Here is a 15,812-nt window from a genome sequence, read left to right on the forward strand (position 1 = left end):
CTTTTTGTCCTTTTCAACAATTAAAAGATGGCCGAAGACATAATCAAGGAAAGACAGCTGAGAATTCACTTTGCCAAGACCAAGAAGACGTGCAAAAAACCTAAAATGCCCTCGCAAAAAAGAAGAAAAACGAAAAAGGAAAAGTAAAAAGAAAAAAAAAAGGGAAAAAGAAGATGGACAAATCCACCACGTTACTATTCCCGAAAGGCGACGTTACCGGTCTCGATGTTGCCACGTGGAATTTCCGCGTTTTACACCAAGAATGTTAACAGATATATATATAAAGTGAAAATAAAGGGGAAATTGAATACTGCATCGCTCGTAAGGAGAGGAAAAAAAGAAAAAATCAATCGCTTTCGGAGGAGAAGAAGAAGAAGCAAAGAGCTTCGTTGGTTGGAACGATCCCTCCCCCCTTCCTTCCCTCCTTCTTCTCCATTTCCTCCGTCGTCAACGCGCCTCCCTCCCTCCCTCCCTGTCTCTATCTGATCGCCGATCGCCGCTCCGATCTCCGATTAGCCGATGGCCACCTCCGGCAACAAGAACATCAATGCCAAATTGGTAAGCTCTCCCGCCTCTTTCGGTTCTTCTCATCGGGAGATCGGGAATCGGCGCTCGTTCTGGTCGCGTTGCGTGCCTTTGGGGCTTGATGTGTTGCGGTTCCCGTCTTTGATACCGAATTTTTTGGTGGGGATTAGCTCCTCGCTTGTGAATTTCGTCAATTTCAATCGCCGAATCAGTAGCTATAGTTTCTTGTTGATGACCTCCTGCTTGGGGTGAGATTTCGCGGAGAGAGTTCCGATCTTTCTCCAGCGTCAGTCCTTTGATCCTTTTTGGGATTGGGGTTAGGATGAACTAAAGTGCGCTTGCTTTGTTGTACACATCGTCTCCGCTGGAATTCGGTTTGTGTTTGCTATTTTTTTTTTCCGCAGAACCTCCTTGCAGTTTGCTTATTAGCCTTTTGCTTCCCCCTTTGTGCTTTATACTTGAGTAAGGAAGGGTTCGTTTTACTTGGCCTTTGACTGTCAATTTCTCCTTTTAAGGTAGCTTTATGGAGCAATTTGTTTTGCTGCTCCCTGTTAGTATGTGTTCGAGCTGTGATAATGTCCTTGATGGTCTTCATATTAAAGCCTCTCTGTTCTGTAATAGGTGTTGTTGCTTGCTTATTAGATATCCGTTGCTTCATATTGTGCGGTATGAGTGGTATACAGCTTTATTGGACTTCGAAATTTGACATGAAACTGTTATTTGATCATTTCTTGCTTTGTCTCTCTGGTTCTTGGGAGTTCTATACCTTGTGTCATCTTTCTAAACTACCGAAATGCCCTACTGTGCTTTGCTAGGTTATCATCTCGAGAAGATAGTGTTAAAGAGGTGCCAAAAAAAAAAAAAAAGGAAGAAGAATCCAAAGTGGGAAAATAGCAGGGTAGAAAAGTGAAATTTTCTAAATGCTTGACTGACAAAGTCAATGTATAGTCGATCGAAAGTGTGCAATAGCAAGCTAATGCGAAAATGTAGATTAGTGGCTAGAGGTCCTTATGCAATCATTTTTCTGCATTGCTTCTCTGTAACTTTGCGGCCTTCTGCCAATGACCTGGTTGTAGAAACACCCAGTTCACTACTAATGGTGGTCCTGACACCGGAAGGATAAGCATGATAAATGTATTATATTGTTTCTTCTGCTTTCTAGGAAAACTTGCTCGGCGAAAACCATATTATCTTGATGTTTGATTATTGCAGGCTTTTGTTGATAACCTCCATCTAAATTTCCTTAAGCTTTCATGCTTTCTTGAACATGAAATGGTTATGATTCGGTATCATGATCTAATTCTTTCTGTGCTTCTTCACGAGCTGATTACTTATTTTATCATACTTCTGTTTTTGCTTGTTGTTTTTTGTACGTTAGGTGCTTCTTGGAGATGTTGGAGCTGGAAAATCTAGCTTAGTGCTGCGGTTTGTGAAAGGCCAGTTTGTTGAATTTCAGGTTCACAAAACTAGAGTATCGATTTATAATTTTCAGCTGATTTCGTTTCTTATCATAGTAGCTTGACTATGGAGTACTTCTGATGTTGTAGGAATCCACCATCGGTGCTGCCTTCTTTTCTCAGACTTTGGCTGTAAATGATGCAACTGTGAAGTTTGAGATCTGGGACACAGCTGGTCAGGAGAGATACCACAGCTTGGCTCCCATGTACTATAGAGGAGCTGCCGCGGCAATCATTGTGTATGACATGACAAACCTAGTAAGTGAAGCTAACAACAAACCAATTATCGCCTCCATGCTGTATGATGTTGCTAAATCAACAAATTTTTTACTTTGGCGAGAGATCTTTGTGCTAAGTAATAGTTTTCACTACAAGAGAATGCATGTAATATGAGAATCGGCTTCTTTTGGCTTTCAATTTTAGCATTCAAGCACTTCAATTTTCAAAATATGTTCATTTTCTGATAATGGAGTTGCATACGCTGGTCCTTTACTTTTGATTCCTGGGAACCATCACCAATTTTCCACGTACAAGTTTGTGTCCTCAAGAGGTCATTATACATTATTTAGTTGAAATAGTTGCTCCCATGGTATGAGTTCTCCATGGAATTATCAAAGAGCAAACCAATTTATCCTTCTCCAGAGGCCTGGCTGACTTTTGTTGGGTTGGAGTTATCATTAATCGTTTGGTTTTGGTTGCGAAGGTGCTTCTTGTTCTTGCTGTGTAGCTTGGCATGTGGTGGCTTATAATAAACTCAATGAGTATAAGAATTTTAATTGCTTAAGACATTGCACACTGGTAGTCTCACATAAATGATGATAATGTTGGCTGTCTCACAATTTTCTGTTCTTTGCTATAAGCATGCATTTTAATGATCTTGTGGTGCCACAAGTGAACTTGTATATCTCTATTGGATGCTTACTATATTGTTGTCCTTGCTTATGTTGACGTAAACTCCAACTGCCTTTGTTGAAGATTTACTGTCTATCTTCCACAGGATCAACTTGAAACTGGTTGTTGATGTATTATTCTAATTATGGTGCATGATCCTATTTTCCTTCTTAACGTATTATCCCCATTTTTTTGCGGTTGATCTTGTTGCTGTGAGCTCCCTGGGAAAATATTTACAGTATAGTTTTACTTGGAATGGCCGTTCTTTAACCATACGGTTGGGGAAAATAGGGAAGTCACCTATCTCAAAAAAGGACCACTTGACCTATGCCTTTGCATGAAATTACTGGTTCCTCTTCCTATTTACTTGTATTGCCTTAGCCTTTCTTTTCCTCTCTGTTCATATTTACCTGAGTGTCAGGCTTTAATATGAAGGTGAGGCATTGATCTGACTGTTTGTACGACATGACTTATGATGTGTTCATATATGGTTCTATTTATCTGCCTTGCTGGAGATCTTTGTTCATATAGGGATGTAGAAGACTTTACCTTTACAGTTCTTGCATCTGCTTGGGTGCTCTGCAGCTTAGTTCCTTTTTTTTTTTTTTTTTTTTAAATTAGATGTTTTCCTAGCAAAGTGACAAGACTGTTTTCTTGCTTGTAGGCATCATTTGAGCGAGCCAAGAAGTGGGTGCAAGAGCTTCAAGCACAGGGTAGTGATTTAGTCTTTTTGCCTAACTTCTCTATGTTATAGTTATTTATTTGGCTTTGCTGTTGGCATTCACATTTAATTATGTTTGGTGGCTTCTAAGTCGATGGACTTTTAACTTCTTGATCTCCAATATGCTTGTCACTTTTTGTTCTTCTTTTCATGTGTTAAAACCAATTTTTCCTTTTTCTTTTTTTAGTATGACCTTAGTGTGCTGGTATACACTATTAACATTTGTAATTTATCGTGGAGATGTTTGGAGGGGACCTCCTTATCTTTCTTCAGCAAGAACCTTATATCATCTTATAATTGTTTCATGGTTAGTATTTGAGCTAATTAGTTGTTTCCATTCTTGTCAAAGGTAACCCTAACATGGTTATGGCTCTCGCTGGAAATAAAGCAGATTTGTTGGATGCCCGGAAGGTTACAGCCGAGGTAATTACAGTTTTCCTGCTGTTTTGCTTTTGAGATGATTGCTTCTGTTTAGTGCAAAATTATGTTTTTGTTTATCAAGAGGAAAGTGCAATTTCATTGAGGTGGCGATGAGGGGGTGCCCATGTCAGTATCCACTAGATGTAGGATATCTGCATCTTCCAATCTCATGCAATATTTGGAGAAGAAATCGGTTGAGAAGAACCGAGAATCCTTTTTTATTCACTATTTACTTCTGATCACGCTCCTATTCCTCTCCCTCCTCTGTAGACAAAATGTTGTAAGAGTAATCTTTTGCAGATACTTGTGTTTATGTTCGCACAGTCTGAAGCCTATCTGAGCCTTCAGTCCTGCACAGAAATCATCTTGATTGATAAAGATGCATGGAATCTGGGAAGTTAGTCTTTTTGAAGTTTTATCCTTACTATAGACAATAGGTTGGAAGATTGTCTGTGCTGCTTTTGATGCTTATTCGTGTCCTTGTGGCATCCTTACATGCATTCTGGATTCCTAATGAAAAGTGGAACTTGATGGTTACTAACTCCTGAAGGTGGAAACTCATAATTATTACAAATTGCGGGCATCAAAATGACGTGATTTGAGTTGGTTAGATAGAGTGAACACAGAGCGAAGAACGAGTGTCTCCATTGATTTTTTATGATCTGAGTTGGCTCCAATTCAAAGTGGTCATTGTCATTTACGGAAATGACCGACTTTTTGGGGCTCAATTGATAGACACGCTATGTATTAATTACCCAAGCCTAACCTTCTTGAGCTCGCTGTCAATAGGCTAGGCATGAGAAGAGGTTGATTGATTATGCAATGACACAGTTGACAATGAGCTTATGGCTCAGTTTTTAATCAGTATGGAGGCTTTAATTGGTAATCTTTATGATTGATATCAGTCAAAGGAGAAGTTTTTATTTGAAACATACTGTAGGTTTTGGTCCAGATTGTTGGATAAGCACTCGGATGTTAATGAGACTCACTTTCAATTATTCTCCTCTTTATGTTCGGTCCGTCTTTACTGCAGGAAGCACAAACATATGCCCAAGAACACGGTCTCTTCTTTATGGAAACATCTGCAAAAACTGCTACAAATGTCAATGACATTTTCTATGAAATAGGTATGACTGTCTTTGTCAATGAATTCAACTTGTGAATGCATAGTTCATGTCATGCACGCCATTGCATTGAGGGGATTTCATTTACATGTACTCGTCTTTGCCGTAGGTGCTGCATGCTGTGAACTCCTTAATTAGGTTTACGAATTTGATAATGCTTGTAATTTGTCTCTGCTCTCAACCGAGAATGGTGATTACAGCTGAATATATACAATAACTTCTACAATGAAATGTTCCCGCCAATCTTTCTTGGGCACGTTTTCTTACTTTGTTGGTGCCGTATAATTTACTGTTATTTTTCATGGATACAGCTAAGAGACTACCCAGAGTTCAGCCAGCACCGAATCCGTCGGGAATGGTTCTCATGGACAGACCCGCCGAAAGGACGGCGGCCGCCTCGTGTTGTTCTTAAAGTAGCCCCTCGTCTGTCAGTGCTTTCTGTAAAAGCCTATCTTGTCTTCTCACAAAATGCATGATGAATTGCCGTCACTCCGAAGTTATCTCTGCCGAATTGTCGGGCGGAATTGTACATGGGATGTCAATTTAGGTTTTCTCTTATGCACAGCGTTACCAAGTGTGTGATATAATCTTCCATATACAATGGCTATGGTTTGGCTCCTATAACGTTTTCTGATATGTATCTATCACACAATCGCCTTTTGTTTTAGTGGGTAATGCTCCATGCGAGATAATTTCGTTCTCAAAAGCTTAAACAGGCGGAATGCATGCATAACTCATTTCTTAACGATTGCCTAATTATACGATGGATTTGTCACTGAGACAACCATGCACATATGCAGTTCAGCTTCTTATTTTGTTTGGCATACGCTTTCACCATAAAGTAGGAAATATTGAACTTGATTCTTGTCCAAGAGTAATCAAATGTCATTTAGGTTTCGTTTGTTTTGTGGGAACAACTTTTATCAAAATGTTTTTCATATTTTTGGGTGTTCGGTTCACAAAAAATATATGAGTCAAAGGAAACATCATCCATTGATTGAAAAAACACTTTCAAAAGTAGAGAAAATGTTTTTCTCTTTGTGAGAGAAAAATATATTTTCTCTTCTCATCTTTCTTTCATTCGTTCGTTCACATTAAATTTATTTTTTATTATTTTTTAAAAAATTGAATTTTTCTCCTTTCCTTTTTGTCCTTATTGAACGGCGAAATTTTTTTCCTATTTCATTTTCAGACTTAGTCGAATACTGAAAAATATTGTCATTTTTCTAAAAAACGACTCTCTGAAGAATATTTTACCGGAAACGCCTCATTTTTTCACAAAATAAACGGAGTCTTGTAGAGCCAAATTCAAAATATCTCTCTCTCACATGTCTTTCAATTTATATGGGAGTCCAATCCACACGGGATGGCAAGACAGGCCAATCTAACCATAAACAACTTTTCCATTCAAAGTCATATGAAAAGGAACAACTCACGAATATTCAAGATTTTAGAATCAGGCTTCAAAACAAATTAGAAGCGTGGGAGACGCAACGGCTTACCGTTGGAATCGGGATGGCTGAGTGACGTCATCAGTCTTTTACAGTCAAGTCTTTGTGAGCGGCACTGGGGAGCCAGAGATTCTTTAAGATTACTGTATGTGGGGATTAATAAATATAGAGAAATTATTTCCGACGGAAAAATTATCAAAAAAGTCCTCAACCTTTTGCAATTTTGCCAATTCAATCCTAAGCTTTATAAGTTTGTCGATTTAATTCTAAATCATTTCATCTTTTGTCAATTCAGTCCTGTTCATCGAAAATCGCCGACTTGGATGCCAATCGTCATATATGGCACTCACAAGATCGACATGGACAATTATTAATGATATTTCAATATTTTTTTTGAATTATTTATTTATTTACTTATTTTATTTTTTTCCTTTTTTTTATGTTTTCATGTTTTCTTCTTTAGCGGCCGGCAAGGCGTTGCTGCCCTCACCAATGGCTGCAAGGGCCGGGTGACCCTCACCAACAGCTAAAGAAGAAAACTTGAAAACTAGGGAAAAAAAGGAAAAATAATAATAAAACCAATAAAAAATAAAAAAATGTTAATATATTATTAATAATTATTCACGTCAGCATAGGAGGTGCCACATAGGACGACTAGAGTCCATTTCATATGACCTCCAACCAGTAAGACTGAATTGACAAAATATGAAAAATGTTTAAAACTGAATTCGTAAACTTAAAAGACTTAGAACCGAATTGGGACAAAAATATAAAATGTTTAAAACCGAATTCGTAAACTTAAAAGACTTAGAACTGAATTGGGACAAAAATATAAAATGTTTAAAACCGAATTCGTGAACTTAAAAGACTTAGAACTGAATTGGGACAAAAATATAAAATGTTTAGGACTTTTTTGATAATTTTTTCAATTTCCTACTGATACTACAAGGCCAGCCACAAAGGGTTTTTTGGGTTTTGTCTTAATTTAGAAAAGCCTCACGAAAAGAAATAATACCTATATTGTTAAGCACAAAGAATGAGTGAATACCTTATGTTGGGTATGGTTTCTAACATGCTAAAATAGAGAGATTTGAATTTGCCATGTAGTTTTGCCGCCTAAAACTTTGTAATTCGTTTTCAATTACGGAAATATATTACTCTCTTACTCGAATAAGGGCGTACTATAAAAAAAAATTCAATTTTAGCATTTGTCTTAATTATATACAAATTTTTTTTGTCTCATAAAAAACCATCAAATATTGTTTATTGTCCCAATTCTACCGGCCTAATACAAAAAACCCTTCAATTTTAGCTTCTATCCCAATTATATCCAAAACTTATTTTTTGTCTCATAAGAAAATCCCAAACTTTTACTTTTATCTCTACCATCGTCCGCTTTCCGTTTATAATCATAGTTTGTTAATCCCACGTGACTTGATTTTCTCGCCGAACTTATCGTTGAATCTTTGAAATTAGGAAACAATAGGTTTCATGAACAACGAGATTTGAGATCATTTGTCCAAATAATCAGATTTCCACGTTTAGTCATTTTTTGGGCTGTTAAGTACCAATGAGAATTTGAAACGTGTTGTCTTGAGCGGCTCAGTATCTTTCGACAATGTGTAGGGATAGGAAAAGCAAATAACAAAAAAGAAGTTGGTGGAGTTTTTTCATGTCAACTTTGCTAAGATATAATTCATTAACGATGTGAAATGCTACGTATAATTGACTAACGGTGATTATGGAAGGAAGGCTAACAGTAATAAAATTGAGAAAAAAAGAGAGTAAAAATCGATGTTCTTTTTATGAGATAAAAAAGGTTTATACACTAAAATTGAGGTTTTTTTGGTATTATACCGATATAATTAGGAAAAAAGTAAAAGTTAGGGATTTTTTGGATATTAAGTCAATAGAAGTGGGACAACTAAAAATTGGATTTTTTTTTATAAGGTAATTGTTTTTGAGATATAATCGAGATAAATATTATCGGTGACCGCGATGGTTTGAGCCGGGTTCCTTTCACGAGAGGTCCTGGGTTCGAAACTCGTAGGCGTTGCGGGATGCTGCGTACCGGTTTGAGTCATAGCTCGCCGGCTGCGCGGACACCTCGATTACCAAAAAAAAAAAAATATTAAAGTTGTGGTTTTTTGCTCCGACAAAAAAAAAAGAATAAGTGGATTGACAATTTTAATGCCCATGTTTTGAATTTCGGATCCGACAAAAACGACTTGTCGCTTACCTTAAGGACAGCTTTTGTAGGTTGAGAGAGAGAGAGAGAGAGAGAGTGTTCAGGCTCGGAAAATGAAGCATCGCTCGCGCCTGAGAAGCTTCGACAGCTCCGCCATGACCGGCCTCCTCGTACCTTTCGTTTGCCATGTCTTCCCATCTGCGAACATCATCGGAAAAGTCAAAACGAGATTCCGCACTTTCGTTAACACTAGCACGAACGCGATCCGATCGTTCTCAGGGCTCGATCATCAGGCACTGACAGAGAGAGATTGCCAACACACGATCGACTCTGTTTAGGATCGACGATCGCAATCGAGAGAAGTAGGTGTTTATCTGGTTCAACTGGCAAATGTGTTCCGTGGTTTGAACTGGATCAAATCACTTTGAATTTGCTTGTTTCTTATCCTTACGGTAGCCTGTTCATTCCGTAATGAACCTTTGTTATGGTGTGGCTGAACTGAATTGAATTTGCGTGGCTGTGGTATCTGCAGCTTCCCGCCGTACGTGTTTTGCAGCTAGAGGCTCGCTGCGGGGAACATGGCCAAGCATCATCCTGATCTGATCATGTGCAGGAAACAGCCTGGAATCGCCGTTGGACGACTCTGCGAGAAATGTGATGGGAAGTGCGTCGTCTGCGATTCCTTTGTCCGCCCGTGCACTCTGGTACGCGTGTGTGACGAGTGCAACTATGGTTCTTTTCAGGGCCGCTGCGTCATCTGTGGGGGAGTGGGGATCTCCGATGCTTACTTCTGCAAAGAGTGCACGCAACAGGAGAAGGACAGGGACGGGTGTCCTAAGATCGTCAACCTAGGAAGCGCGAAAACCGATCTCTTCTACGAGCGCAAGAAGTATGGATTTAAGAAACGGTGATGGTTTTGTGCGATGCTACCGATACTGGCTTGATGCAATCCATTGATTGACAAAATTCAAAGAGGCTTGAGTTACCATGAAGGTGGTGGGCAATCAATCCTGTCTAGCCTAACTTGTCAGCGATGTTATTGAGAAGCATCTGATGGATATTGTTCTTGAAGGAGATGATACTTTCTCTGTTTTGGTCTCTGAACTAGTCATAGCATTCAGGATTTCTGTGGAGTGACTATGCAAAAAATTGGTCTGCTATGTTCTAAACGTTATTATTCTATGGAAAAAGTTGGTCGGCAAATGGAGCAGTTTGTTTTGCTGCTCTCTGTTAATTTGTGTTTGAGCTGTGACAATGTCCTCGGCAGTCTTCATATCACACCTTCTCTGTTCTGTAATAAGAGATGTTGCTTAATTATGTTTGTATGTGTTGCTTCCAACTTTCCCTATGCAATCATTTTTCTGCTCTCAATGACATTTCTCTCTTTCCTGAAGTTATAATGAGACATAAAGAATGAAGAATTATCGATTCAATACTTCTCTGCAACTTTGTGGCCTTCTACTAATCACCTGGTTGCAGAAGAATCTTGGACATCACTAATGGCGATCTTGAGACCGGGAGGATAAGTGTGATAGGCATATTATGTTACTTTCTCTGCTTACTAAGAAAACTTGCACAGTGAAAAGCATATCATCTTGCTGCTTGATAATTGACAGACTCTTGTTGATAACCTCCATCTATATTTCCTTAAGCCCTCATGCTTGCATTAACTTGAAATGGTTATGATTCAGTATCATGATCTATTTCTTTCCGTGCATCTTGAGCTAGTTACTTTTTTTAGACAACCAGCTGTTTTTGCTGGTTGTTTTCCGTACATTAGGTGCTTCTTGGAGATGTAGGAGCTGGAAAATTTGGCTTGGTGCTGCGATTTGTTAAAGGCCCGTTTGTTCAATTTCAGGTTCACAAAACTAGATTGTTGAAGTATGATTTTCAGCTGATTTTGTTTCTTTTTATCAAAGTTGCTTGACTATGAAGTACTTCTATTGCAGTAGGAATCCATCATCGCGCTGCCTTCTTTTCTTAGAATTTGGCCAAGAGAGATACCACAGCACGATTCCCATGTACTACAGAGGAGCTGCCGTGCAATCATTGTGTATGACGTGATAACTTTAGTAAGTGAATCCAACAGAAACCATTTATCAGTTCCGATGCTTTATGAAGTTGCTAAGTTGACAAATCTTTGACCGTGGCAAGAGATCTTTGTGCGAAGTAATAGTTTTCACTACAGGAGAATGCATGTAATATTGGTTTTATTTCTCTATTGTTGAAGATCTGTGTCCATACAACAATCAAGTGGAATTATCCTTTATAGTTCTGCATCTGCTTCGGTGCTCTGCAGCTCGGTGATTTCTTTTGGCTTAGATGTTTTCCACAAAGTGACAAGACTGCTTTCTTGCTTGTGGGCATCATTAGAGTGAGCCAAAAAGTGGGTGCAACAACTTCAAGCACAGGGTAGTGATAAGACTTTTTTCTTAACTTCTCTATGTTATAACTTATAGTCATTTGTTTGGCTTTGCTGTTGGCATTTGCTTTCATTTATGTCTGGTGGCCTCTAAGCTGCCTACTTATTGATCTCTGATGTGCTTATGACTTTTTGTTCTCCTTTTCATGTGTTAAAAGAGACAGTTTTTATATTTAGTAAGAACTTGGGGTGCCGGCATGCATGATCATCGTTTGTAATTGGTGGTTGAGATTTTTGGATGAAATCTCCTTATCTTTCTTCAGCAAGAGCCTTATATTATCTCAAAATGATTTCATGGTTAGGTTTGGAGCTAACTAGTTGTCTCCATTCTTGTCAAAGGTAACCCTGACATGGTTTTGGCTCTTCTTGGATATGAAGCAGATTTGTCGGATGCCCGGAATGTTACAACTGAGATAACTATAGTTTTCCTGCTGTTTTGCTTTTGAGATGATTGCTTCTGTTTCCTCCAAAATTATGTTGTCATTGATCAAAAGGAAAGTGCAAATTCATTGAGGTGGCAATAATGGGTTGCCTCCCTCAGTATCCGCTAGATGTAGGACATCTACCTCGTCCAATCTCATGCGATGTTTGGAGAAGAAATCAATTGAGAAGAACCGAGACTTCTTTTTATTCACTATCTCCTCCTGATCACGCTCCTATTCCTCTCCCTTTTCTGTAGCCAAAATGTTGTGAGAGGAATCTTTTGTGACTAATTCTGTTTATCTTTGCACAGCCTGATGCCTGTCCAAACCTTCAGTTCTCTACAGAAATCAATCTTGTTGAATAAAGATATGTCAAATCAGGAATGAATCTTTTGAAGTTGTCCTTTTTTAAGATCATTGGTCAGAAGGTTGTTTGTGCTGCTTTTGATGCTTATTTGGGTCCTGGGGGTATCCCTATAAGCATTCTAGACTCCTTATGAAAGGTGAAACTGGACGTGTACTAACCCTTGAAGGGGAAAAAGTACACTAGAAGTGTCATAACTTTTGTATGGTGTTTACTTGAGTGCCATAACTTTTAAAATGTTCATTTAAGTGCCATCACTTTCAAAAATCGTTCACTTGAGTGCCATGCTGACGTGGATGCTAGAAAATCTGACGTGACACTCCGAAAAGTTACTATAGCACGCCGGAAAAGTTACTGTAACACTCAAGTGAATGATTTTGCTCCAACGTAGCACTCAAGTGAATGATTTTTGAAAGTTATGGCACTTAAGTGAACGTTTTGAAAGTTATGGCACTCAAGTGAACGCCGTACACAAGTAATGGCACTTCTAGTGTACTTTTCCTCCCTTGACGGTGGCAACTTAAGCAAATTGTAGACATCAAAATGACATGATTTGAGTTGGCTAGAAAGAGCAAACATATGAACCAAGAGCGAAGAATGAGGGTGTCTCCATCGAATTTTTAAAATCTGAGTTGACTCTAGTTCAAAGTGTTCATTGCCATTCACGGAGATGAACTGACTTTTCGGGGCTCAATTGGAAGACAAGCCATGTGTTAAGTTAGCCAAGTCTAACCTTGTTGAACTCACCATTAATAGGCTAAGGCATGAGAAGGAAGTTGATTGATTATGCAATGGCTCTGTTGACAATGAGCTTATGACTCAGTTTTCAATCACTATAAAGGTTTCAATTAGTTATCTTTATAATTGAAATCAGTCAAAGTAGGAAGTTAAGCTGAAACAAACTGTAGGTTTTGGTCCAGATTGTTGGACAAGGATTGGGACGTTAATGAGACTCACTTTCAGTTATCGTGCTCTATGAATTGCTCATGTCTGGTCCCTTTTGGCTTTTACTGTTAGGAAGCGCGAACATATGCTGTGAACTCTGTAAATAGGTTTACAAATTTGGACTTTGTTTGTAGCTTGTAGCTTGTCACTGCTCTCACCGTATATAACACTATCTATGATGAATTGCTCGTGTCTGGTCCCTTTTACTGTTAGGAAGTGCACGCATATGCTGTGAACTCTGTAAATAGGCTTACGAATTTGGACATTGCTTGTAGCTTGTCACTGCTTTCACCATATACAACACTATATATGATGAAATGTTCCCGCCGATTTTTCTCGTGCACATTTTCTCGCATGGTCGATGCCGTATATGGTTATTTTCCATGGATGCAGCTAAAGAGACTACCCAGAGTTCAGCCAGCACTGAACCCGTCTGGATTGGTTCTCATGGACAGACCCGCGAAAGGACAGCGGCTGCATTGTGTCGTTCTTAAAGCGGTCCTCGTGTGTGCTTTCTGTAAAAGCCCATGTTTGTGTTCTCGCAAAATGCATGATGCATTCTCGTCGCTCCGAAGTCATTTCTGCCAAATTATGGGGCGGAATTGTACATGGGATGTCAATTTAGGTCCCTTTTATTGCAGAGTTGATTCATATATAATGACTATGATTTGGCTCCTACATCGGTTTCTGTCCGTGAGGATAACCTTGAACTTCATTCATGTCCAAAGATTGATCAGACATCATTTATACAACCTGCCCCAAAATATTTCTCTTTTTACGAGTCTTTAAATTCCCCGGGTGTGACGGATCAATTTACCATAATCAACTTTGCCCTTTGAATATATGAATACATATGAACAGAACTTGAAATTTCATACATCACCCCAATAGAAAAAGAAAGGACTCGAGAAACTTGAAGACATTTAGAGCTGTGCTTCAAAAGAAACACTCACCAAGAATTGAATTTCTGGGAGAAACTTGAGATGGCATGATAGCCTATAACAACAAAATTTCATCACTTACTACTCTTTCTCTAAAGATACAAAAAAAAAAAAAAAAACAAATTCCCCTTGAGCACTGAACAAAAGAAGTACTAATTGAAGATTAAGTCTAATTGACTGATATTGTCACTGCGCTAATTCGCCATGCGAAGAAGGCTGAAATGGAACTTGCTAGCTTAAGGATCCTGACACATCCCGATCTCATCGTTCTCCTCCAGCCCCCTTCGCCGCACGAACTCCTTGATCCAACACCACTTCAGGACGCAGGACCCCGAGGATTCCCAGAAAACAAGCACCAGACGATGCTTGGAGTGCAGGTCCGCCTCCCGCACGACGACGTCGGCACCCTTGCTGCTCTTGACTCGCCTCACTGTCTCTTCGCACACGCACGGGAGCACGTGGCTAATCACGTACGCCCGCGGGATCAAGAGAGGTGGCCGAGATCACTCTCGGTAAGCTTCTTCTTTATCGTACAAGGGTCGTAGAGCAGCACCTTCTTGTGCCTCTCCTCCAATTCCATACATCCTGAGGCCTCTTTCTTTTCCTTCTGGCTTCTACAGCGCTTCGCCTTCTTCTCCACAATCAGAGTTCCATCATCAGTGAGTGAAGCCATGGACTTTCGCTTCGGTCGGGCAGGAACGGCATCTTAACAGAGTTCCTGCGTGTCCAAGAAACCCTTCAGATCAGGCGTGAGGGGGAAGCAGTTTCGAGCCGCCGCCACCAATACAGCAGACGAAATTTCTCCACCCTCTTCGTCGCGACTCTTGCCGTGATCCCACGTATATTAGAGACCAAGTCAATTGACGAGTGCAGCAGATACACTCAAGAGTTTTAAAATTGTCAAGTAATATTCGTTTCGCCGGCAGAGTCATGTGGACAACATGAACGATGACAATGCGAAAGTTTTATCTCCATGTTTTACGTCAAACCCTCAACTTGTTCCCCACCGCGGACATTCAAGAAGAAAGCTCCTCTTGCTCGGTCGGGGACAACAATGGCAACAACCAGCCAGAAGAAATCGCTCCCACCACTCTTCGGGGCCGGCGAGTGGGAATCCGTGCAGTCCTTGACCTCCGACGAAACCCACATCATATACGTGGGGAGACGAAGAGATCATCATCATCATCATGTAGCATCGTCCGAAACAAGAACAAGCGGTCCGTTCCAAGACACAATGAAGAAGAGAAGCGCTGCGGGGGAATCTCCATGGAGTTTGGTGCTCTACGAGGACCCGTGGAACGATCAAGAAGAAGCTGTTTTTACGCGTAGCAACCTCGGGCACTTGTGGCGGCTCCTGCTTCTGCTGGACTGTCTGACGATCTCCATGTGCTCCGGTGGATGGCCAAGGAGGTGGTGAGGCGGGTCCGGAGCCGGGAAGGGATTGGACGCCACAGCGAGGGACGTTGCAAGCAAAAATATTCCGGCCAAAAAATTTAAAAATCTTTTCTTGAATAATTAAATGGATTGACTTCTAAGGAGCGATTGCTGAGCAGAAATAGCTTTTTCTGATCCGATCTCGGGAACAATTTTTGAACAGCAGAACGCGTTTGATAACCGCAAAAAATCTCTATTATCGGAATGGAAAAAGAACATAAATGCGATTGGTACGACCTAAAAAATTCTCTTCTCAACTTTTTATTTATATCAATGGAGTTAGTGGGGATTGACGAGTGGCCGGAACTGGCGATGTAACGCCCGAGGGTCCCACTTGCACGATATTGTCCGCTTTGGACTTTGCAACCAACACGATTTTGTTTCTCTGGACACTCAGCCCAGAAAAAGCCTCATGCAAGTGAATAATCCCCCAATCCCTTATAAATTGGCCCAAGACTCTCTCTCTAGGCAATGTGGGACAAGGAGTATCACCCCTTTCATGGGATG

At 40.0% G+C, this 15,812-nt stretch overlaps 2 protein-coding genes across 4 annotated transcripts; both read left to right on the top strand.

The window, feature by feature from the left end:
- Positions 1-388: 388 nt before the first annotated feature.
- On the top strand, positions 389-13,439 carry LOC115754055 (ras-related protein RABF2b). Of its 3 annotated transcripts, none has more exons than XM_030692975.2 (7): positions 389-558; positions 1,904-1,981; positions 2,073-2,240; positions 3,538-3,586; positions 3,944-4,017; positions 5,048-5,141; positions 13,324-13,439. In XM_030692975.2, the coding sequence occupies exons 1-7, from the start codon at positions 520-522 to the stop codon at positions 13,422-13,424; spliced, it is 603 nt and encodes a 200-aa protein (XP_030548835.1). In that variant the 5' UTR covers positions 389-519; the 3' UTR covers positions 13,425-13,439. The 3 variants fall into 3 exon arrangements, with proteins under 3 accessions (XP_030548835.1, XP_030548834.1, XP_048131990.1); XM_030692974.2 differs by lacking the exon at positions 13,324-13,439 and adding an exon at positions 5,450-5,792; XM_048276033.1 differs by lacking the exons at positions 5,048-5,141; positions 13,324-13,439 and adding an exon at positions 5,450-5,792.
- On the top strand, positions 8,866-9,941 carry LOC115754056 (PHD finger-like domain-containing protein 5A). Its single transcript, XM_048276034.1, has one exon. It carries the CDS (start codon positions 9,356-9,358, stop codon positions 9,686-9,688), a length of 333 nt encoding a protein of 110 aa, XP_048131991.1. The 5' UTR covers positions 8,866-9,355; the 3' UTR covers positions 9,689-9,941.
- Positions 13,440-15,812: the final 2,373 nt, after the last annotated feature.

Source organism: Rhodamnia argentea, chromosome 3, assembly GCF_020921035.1.
Source record: "Rhodamnia argentea isolate NSW1041297 chromosome 3, ASM2092103v1, whole genome shotgun sequence".
NCBI classification, from domain to species: Eukaryota; Viridiplantae; Streptophyta; class Magnoliopsida; order Myrtales; family Myrtaceae; genus Rhodamnia; species Rhodamnia argentea.

What these genes read in the sequence shown, in the direction of transcription:
- LOC115754055 (XM_030692975.2), top strand. Translation starts at nt 520, where the DNA reads ATGGCCACCTCCGGCAACAAGAACATCAATGCCAAATTG. An exon ending in TGTATGACATGACAAACCTA is followed by an intron (nt 2,241 to 3,537) that starts GTAAGTGAAGCT and finishes TCTTGCTTGTAG; the next exon opens with GCATCATTTGAGCGAGCCAA. An exon ending in TGACATTTTCTATGAAATAG is followed by an intron (nt 5,142 to 13,323) that starts GTATGACTGTCT and finishes CCATGGATGCAG; the next exon opens with CTAAAGAGACTACCCAGAGT.
- LOC115754056 (XM_048276034.1), top strand. Translation starts at nt 9,356, where the DNA reads ATGGCCAAGCATCATCCTGATCTGATCATGTGCAGGAAACAGCCTGGA.